The sequence below is a fragment of the Argentina silus genome, assembly GCF_951799395.1.
Source record: "Argentina silus genome assembly, chromosome: 5".
In the NCBI taxonomy this organism is placed as follows: domain Eukaryota; kingdom Metazoa; phylum Chordata; class Actinopteri; order Argentiniformes; family Argentinidae; genus Argentina; species Argentina silus.
In genome coordinates, this window is record NC_139659.1 from 3,731,623 (window position 1) to 3,740,246 (window position 8,624).

General features: G+C 42.3%; 1 protein-coding gene across 1 annotated transcript; it reads right to left on the bottom strand.

Annotated features, from left to right (window-relative positions):
• Positions 1 to 613: 613 nt before the first annotated feature.
• On the bottom strand, positions 614 to 8,329 carry tbx3a (T-box transcription factor 3a; the record flags this gene model as incomplete). Its single annotated transcript, XM_083669580.1, has 7 exons — positions 614 to 1,166; positions 2,390 to 3,036; positions 3,881 to 4,038; positions 4,665 to 4,741; positions 6,071 to 6,217; positions 6,703 to 6,970; positions 7,938 to 8,329. 7 exons carry the CDS (start codon positions 8,327 to 8,329, stop codon positions 744 to 746), a joined length of 2,112 nt encoding a protein of 703 aa, XP_083525706.1. The 3' UTR covers positions 614 to 743.
• Positions 8,330 to 8,624: the final 295 nt, after the last annotated feature.

Below are 8,624 nucleotides of genomic sequence, written 5' to 3' on the forward strand. Positions count from 1 at the left end.
TAGAAAAATTCGTTCTAAAACCAATAACCGGAGACCAATTAATTGAATCCTTAGCGAAAAAGGGAGGTAAGTAAAATAGGTCTTTTTTCAGATTGTTTTCAGCCTTAAACATTTTTCAAACGTATATCCTCATTAGTCTTTGAATTTGATCGTAAAGTAAACCGTAACAACAAACTGACAGTCGTAAAAGAGACATGTAGCTTTTTGTAGGGCATGCAGAGTGAGTGTCACCTACCCCCTGATCATAATGATAGGTTTCAAATAGTTATGCAATTAATACATCAAAACACAGCAGTCTTTATACGATAAAGGGAAGTGAATTAAAAATAATTATAACCAATTCAGAGTGCATATTAAATCAAACAAATGTCGTTACCTCAGCAACTCGACATATAACAAACTTATAGATATGGACACAGCAGCAACTTATCATAGATCTGTGAGTCTCGTCCCCATGCCAACCTCTCAGTTTCAATACTTCTATGGTATTCAAATAACAGGAAAAAAATTCAAAAGTGTTGTTTTTAATTTAACAAAAGAGAAATATACATATCAGATGTGTATTTAACCAAAGTGCATTTCAAAATCTAAACTGTTCAAATAGGTCCGTTTTCTAAACCCGCATTCGCTAGAAGGGTGTCGTCGTACTCATCCTCATCGTCCTCATGATCATCATTATCATCATCACAACAACAACAACAATACCAACAACAACAACAACAACAGCAAAACACATTTTGAATCTACGGGGACACGCTTCGTGGCCTGTCCTGTTTTGAATCAAGTCCGCTGACCAAGCGCTGAATGCTCTGCAACTCGTTAGTGGAATCTTTCTCAGAGCAAGTTTTTGGGGACATAGACATAGAGCCGGACGATCGGCTGGTGACCTCCGAGGTGGAGTCCAGAGTGGCCGACACAGGGCTGGTGGCCATGCCGTCGCCCTTCAGATCCGCGACGCCGCTCGCCATGGAGGGGATGGCGGTGGTGAGAAGAGTGCTGTCCGGCACGCTCATAGGGATGGAGTAGGGGCTGTACCTGAGGCGAGGACGCACCGCGTTCAGGAACGGGTGGCGGTGAACGGAGGCAGCGGAGGAGGCAGCCGCGGCTGCTGCCATGTACGTGTAGGGATAAGGGAACAGGCTCCCGAATGGGGACATGGCAAGGCCCTGCAGAGAGAGAGAGAGTGGGAGATGAGAATAAGATATGGATATAACTATAGATAATATGTCAATTTCACAATTCACAGACACTCTCACACACTCCATAACAACCTAGTAAGTACAGGGAAAATACCACCGAAATGTCACCGTGTATTTGACCCCTGCCTCTGTGTGTTTAGAATTGAGGTCATGTTGCGAACGAGTGAGCATAATTAATCTGGACACGTGAGCGACTATGGAAGCGTTATTCATCGAGCCTAAATGATGGCAACTGGGGAGGAATATACTTTCACTTTCCACATAAAGCTATTCACATAATTATGCTATTTTACGGCCGTGCGTAATAGTTTAATGCAGCTAAGCACGTTGGGTAGTGTAAGCCGATTACCAAGAGGCTACATTTACTGAAAATATAGCACACACAACATTAGGCTAAAATTACGCCTCCATACGTTTATGCACAGTCTATTTAATCTATTTAAACGTAAACTTTCCAATAATATAGTCGACCAAACATTCAGATGTTTTACTGTTGCACGCCTTTGGACCCACCGCCATGTGATATCCGGTTTTATATTGCTTTGCAAATAGTTCATGAATTGTTAATGCAAATTAAAATTCTTCTTATATGATGCTTCTCGTTAACCTCAGAAAATAGCAATTTAGAAAGAGCCATTGCTTTAAACACATGTGTTTTGAAAGTAGATGGAAAGCGCAAATCTGTATGTATTTAAAATGAGTTGTTTTCCCTCCCTGAAGCAGTGAAGCATTTTAAACATTCGCCATTTTCCCTCTGAAACACAGACTTAATTAATGAGCTCACATCAACACCATGGCCTAACACTATTGCTGCAACGCTTAGGTGGTCTCTAGGCTTCAGTCAACGCAACGCTGCATGCCTAAATAATTGCTAAAAATAATACTAATAAGATGGCCTAAAGGCCAAAGAAAATAAGTCGCTATGAAACAACAATAGTTGATTAAGAAACATAACATTGTCTACTATATGGTGCCGTTCGAAAAAAACGATGAATACTATACCGATATATAATACTATTCCTTCCCTACAACATGTTGACATTTACACATACACTGATGGCGACGAGAACACACAGGCTGACATATACATAGTCCAGTATATTAGTCAAAAGAAACAGCTCTCCAACACACGCGTACTGTGTTAAAGGCAGGCATTACTATACTGTTGGTAGTAATAAAACAGGTTTTACCTGTGACGCCAAGACATGTTGCTGCAGATGAAAAGGCAGCCCATGCGCTCCCGTCAGGCCTTGCGAGGGTGACGCCATGCTGGCCGTGTCCATGGTGCTAACCCCGCCGGAGGACACGGCTGCCAGTAAGGGGCCCATGCCCGCGGCCATGTTCGAGAACGCGCCTCCCATGTTAAACTGACTGGGGTGCAAGAGAAAGGGATGCGCGCCCCCCAAGTGATTGAAAAACTGCTGTCCTGCCAGACCCGGTGGAAATCCAAAATTATGCATGTGACTCTGGCTTAAGTGTGCGGTGCTGTCGGTTTGAACAGTCAAAGGCAGGTAGCTGTCCTTGGTCATAGACCTGCAGTCGTCCGCTTTGGGCTGGTCCCGGTTCGGACTCTTGAGGTCTTCCCCGGACCGGGTGGTGCTGGAGATGACGGTGATAGGGCTCTGTCGCGAGTCTGCTAGGCTTTTCTCAGTCCTCGTGGCGCCGTCCCGGGCTCGGCCAGTAGAATCACTGCCCCCGAACTGATGGCCCTTCCTGGGGCTCGCCTCGTGATCCTTCCCGTCCTCTGTGGTGGTCGATATCTTACTGGAGTCCGGCCCATCCTTTAGGTTGCCATCTTTGCTCTCATCGTCGCTGTCTTCATCGCTCTCGCAGAAATCTATCAAGAATGAGTCAAAAGTTAATGAAAAGTCATGAGGATTGCATTCATTGAGTCATGAACATTATCCTTTGAAGATTTCCCTCTGGTCTGTCATGCAGAGGGCTAGGATAAAACAGGCTAAATGACAGTAATTTAATATTTCGTGAGTTTGGATGGTCTAAGGTGTGGACATGTTAATTTACAGTATAAATAATTTACTCTTATCAACGAACTGTTTTAATCCGTGTTGTGCCATGCGCTTTTGGGGGGCATTCATTCGCGCTCAGTGCGCAAAGGCCTCCATAGCAGATTCGACCTTAGAATTAGCTGTTCTGCGTCCAACTAGTGAGTATGTGGTGCAAGGCAGCCTAATACCACTTTCATTTACTCCACTGAAATTAATTCTGCTACTCAGTATTATGAATCTGACTATTATGGGCCAGCCTATCATTTTCATCGCGACGGTGGAGCCTATTTTACAGTTGGTGACTTTCTCACCCACGACTGACACATTCATTTATTGACTGGATTTCGTGCAGTTTTAATTATTAATTATATGTCCAGTCTAGTGCAGGCAATGAGAGAATGAACTGGATTAGGACTAGGCTAAGCACGAGGATGTGCATGAATGACAAGAAGCATGAGTGAAAGTGAATGACATAGGCATGGACATATATGTATATATATTTATCACGCATGGCATCAATAGTGCTGTTCAAATGGCGTTAAATCCTAATTTTACGCATTGCGAAATAGCCACAAACCCACTGGTTCAGCCTATTGTATCCCCATTTGGAGTTCTACACTGCAGACTACATTTGCTCTAAATCTCCATCCAATCGGAGCCTGCGGACTAGATTACCTTTCAGGTTCGGAGGCCCCACGGTAGACACGGCGGGAGACGAGGCCTGGCCAACACACTTGAGTGAAGCCTGCTCGCCGGAGGAGTCGTCAGAAGTTCCGTTCTCTTTCTTCTGCTGCTCCTCGTAGGAGCGAATTGACTGCAGCGCCAGCTGTTTCCTACGTTAGACACACAAGTTATTGGTCTTTGCTGCTATTTTTGTGTCAAAAACTATATATTAAAACAACGGTTCACAATTCATTCAAATCTGAAGAGGTGGGTTTTCTCTCATACAGCCTGCGCGTAAATGTAGTCTAGGCCTTATCGACACAGGTTTTCAAGTTGCATTTGATCAATCAAGGCGTGTATGAAGAAATCGTATCAATTCAAACCAGAGAAGGCATAACCCTCTGTGTCTTCCAGTAGTAACTACACAGGTAACATTAGCCCACATGTTTTTGAACTTGTTATCATGAAGAACTCTACATGCTTATTACTGTCTTTTGTGTGAAAAAAATATGAAAATTCACCTTCTCTTTGAATTGTTAAACTCTGTGAATCGTGGCAATGTAAGGACAACATAGTGAGCTATCATCTCTGCTAAAAGAAAAGGTGAGGCTACAGAATATGCTTTTAGGATGATGGGGTTGTCATAAAAGATTCCCTTGATTAATGGCCATGACAGTCGTAGCGCTTTTTGGAATTCGCTAAGATCGCTGTCAGCCTTCATGTCTATAAAATCCGACTACAGGAGTCGTAAAATGTTTGTTGCTTTAGGAATAGTTTACTTTAGTCTCGTTCTTACCTCTTTTCTCGTCTCCCATTACCAGTGTCACGGAATCCCTTTGCGAAAGGATTATGGTCGATTTTCAGTTGTGTGATCTGAAATAAATCATTCAAATCAAAGTTGTAAATTCGTGGATGTGAGGAGGTTTTCGTGGAATAAAATGTACCGACATTTCTCTCTAATGTCTTTCATTATAAATGCAACGTTTCCGTCCTTATCACACAGTGTATTTCATTCAGGTGTAAGCCAATGGAAGCATCCTTTAAAATGGGGAATTGGAGGCGATTTTATTGACAGCCTAATAGATTTTGATAATGAATTATGAAAACGTAATAAAAAATGTAACCCCCCCCCAAAAAAAAACACTAATAATAATTTTTCCACACACACACACACACACACACACACACACACACACACACACACACACACACACACACACACACACACACACACAGCCGAGATTTTGCATCAATGTGCAAGGCATAGTATGTCAGCTCTCGCAGAACTATCAAACCATTCTCTCTCTCTCTCTCTCTCTCTCTCTCTCTCTCTCTCTCTCTCTCTCTCTCTCTCTCTCACGCGTCCACCCTTCTTCCCCTGTGCACATTTTGGCAGGATTGACAGTGTTTCTCAGCATTTGTGTCTGCCAAACGTTTACTGCATTTTTTGCTTGACCCAAGTGGCCAGAGGTAACACTTAACTAACATTTCTCCCTTGTATCAAAGAGCCAGCAACAGAGATGATTTTGATTAACAGTATGTCACATGTGGAATTAAATGTTACCACCAGCCCGGTATGATATAAACAAAATGCTCCTTTTCTCTGACTAACTGCACATTTTGTTCTTCCCACTCTCTCTCTTTCTCACACTACCTCCCCTTTTTACTCTCTCTCACTCCCCCTTTCCCACTCCACCCCTCTCTCTCTCTTAGGCACGCGCACACGCACACGCACACACACACACACACACACACACACACACACACACACACACACACACACACACACACACACACACACACATACACACACACACAGTCTGGGTTGTTGCCAAATCCTTTCCATGTGATTAAATATAATTAAGATAACCTGTATTACATAGGCAACATTCCTGAGAATTCTGACCTATTCTTATCGAAGTTGCTTAGTGTAGGAAACACGACAAGAACCTGACTATTACATGTATCCAACACGGTAGATTGAGATTGCAGGCCCAGTATGGCAACTCAGACAGAATTAAACAAACATGAAATGTTTCATATTTTATGATAACAAGTAGTGCACTGCTGCTTTAACAGGTTGTGGAAAGGCGTAAAGTTTAATTTGCTATGACATCATGTACGCTTCATGCAAAATCAATAAACCACTATTGCATTTCACAGAAGTCTCGTGTAAACGAACGAACTTTCTTTTATTCTCACCTTGTCATTTTGATATGCAGTCACGGCAATGAAATCCGTTTCGGGGAAAACGTAGGTCCTAAAGGTGCTATAGGGCAGTTTGAGGATGTCGTTGGCTCTTACGATGTGAAACCTGGGCTGATATTTGTGCATGGAGTTCAGGATGGTCTGCAACGGGAAACAATTCTAGATTTAAAAAAGACAAGCACACACTGATTTCTTACATTATTTGATGAATTGATTTGCTTCTTGTAGTCCGGCTGCAACACAAATACGCCTGTTAGAGTATATTGTCCTAACTTTGACACAAAAACACATTTGTCAAAATGTACTCGTCATGTAATAATTCATGGTTACACAGGAACATATCACATTGCATTAAGTCATAAATTGAGGGAAATATCATAGCAGTTAATTTGATACCCATGTAGCCAATGTCACGTTTGAAATGAGGCCTTTATTGTGGAACCTTTTTCAGCCTTTTGCCCTAATGGCCACATAGACAATAGCAACAATAGCATAATAATACAAAGCTTATCAATATTAAAATACGATTAATACTATTACTACTACTGATAATTATAACAATGTCATGCAAATGATGATGGTAGGCATGCGAATAAAGGAAAAAAACATACATTAGATGAACTTACAAATCCATGCTTGTCGGAGATGTTGTTGGTCAGCTTGAGTTTGTGAAAATTAACGACTTTTGACATCCACTGCTCCCCAGTAGCCGGACTGTCCGGGTGAATGTACATCCTCTTTGGCATTTCAGGGTCGGCCTTGCCCGCCACCATCCAACGCGAGTTGTGAAATTTATACCTGCAGTCATCGGCTGCAACAATATCCATCAACAGAATGTATTTCGCTTTCTTGTCCAAGCCTGTGCATCTCACTTTGAACGGAGGGAACATTCGCCTGTGAAATGGAGCAAGAAAGGCAATTAGAAACACTATCGACTGCCTTTGATACACCATGATTTGATTTTGATACACATGCAGTACATACACACGTACGAAGCAGCCATCTTTGCATGACTATTGCAACCTACTGATGACGAGAATGATAATTCTACATAGTTGACACTACTCAAAATAAATGTAACTTTTTTCAGAGCTGTAGGACTTAATATAGGCGATACCATGCCAGCTATTTAATGCAAATACAGATACATATTCTTGGTAAACATAGTCCTATACGTGTATGGGAAAAGTGGTTAAGATAGTTACAAATCCCTGACAAAAATAATCCCGAAGCGCAAAAATGTGCAGCATTCATTGTGTAACTGTGTTTGCGTAACTATTCATTTGTTATGTTAATAATATTAGTGATTATTTGTTAATAATATGTTTCATTCTCATAAACATGTTTAAATTGTTTTGTAGTAGGCCCATATGAATTTATGTGACACATTTACATCCACAAATTTCTTCAGACAATTCACAGTTCAATGTTTTCATTATCACCAAATGTGTCAGAAAATGTTCAAGATAAAATGTTACAACTCGTACGTGTTGTATATTTTATAGTTAGGTGGGGTTGGGTTTTTATTTGATCTCGTGTAGCAGATTACATTAGCATGCAATGTGGCCATATAACGATTATGTCGATAGGACAGAGTTTGACCAGGCTTAGTTAGGTTCAGCTGACTAACTTTCATATCTAGACATGAGACAATAAAAATAGCCGAGGTTTGACATCAAAATGTTGGCCACGATTAGCGGGGGTCTTATTCCGAGCACACATCAATAAATCAATTGTATCGAGAGGAATGTCGCCGTATTGGTGATCACAATGATCTCCATAATACTCATCATTGCAGATTGATACTGATTTCGAGCCCCAGAAAGATGCCATTTTCGAATACATGAAAAGTTTAGCTTACCTTCCAGATTTCGTGATAACCATTTCAGTGCCTCGCTTGTGGAAGAGATCCCAAAGTTCCTTCGCCTCCAGGTGAACTTTCGGGTCGTCTTCCACCTCCTCTTCGGGCTCCAGAGTCTTCATAGGCCTCATATGCGCTGCGGCTGCCTGGTGCCCCATCGAGGAGAAGTGGAGGCCGGCCTCGGTGGCGCCCATTAGCTGATCCATAATAGGCTTCCCCAGGGTGCCCGGGAGAGAGAGGGAGCCGTTGTGAGGTAGCGCCAGGGCCGGGAAGAAGGGAGGCTGATGACCCAACATTGCACTCATGGCAAATTCCGGACCCCGGTGAGGTAAAAACGGATGGTATGCCATACTCGTTCCTTGTAGGACTGGATCTCTCATCAGGAAGCTCATCCAAGTCCCGGTACCAAATAGATTTATTTATTTATGAATTGTATGTAGTTTGCCTGTATATACTTGACGAGCAAAAATCTGTCGCAAGTTGAAGAACTCTGTCTCCACTGAACTCCACTGTCACCACTGTAGGAATAAGCGTCCACTGATTTTCGACTGGGTGGTGTGATTTTTCTTTACTGTCGTTCTTCGCTGAGTTCCAACCAAGTGTCTGCAATGAGAAATGAGAAAATGCGCTCCATTAATCTTTGGAAGTGTCTAAATCTGAAGCTTTTCCTCCGAGATTGACGCGCGT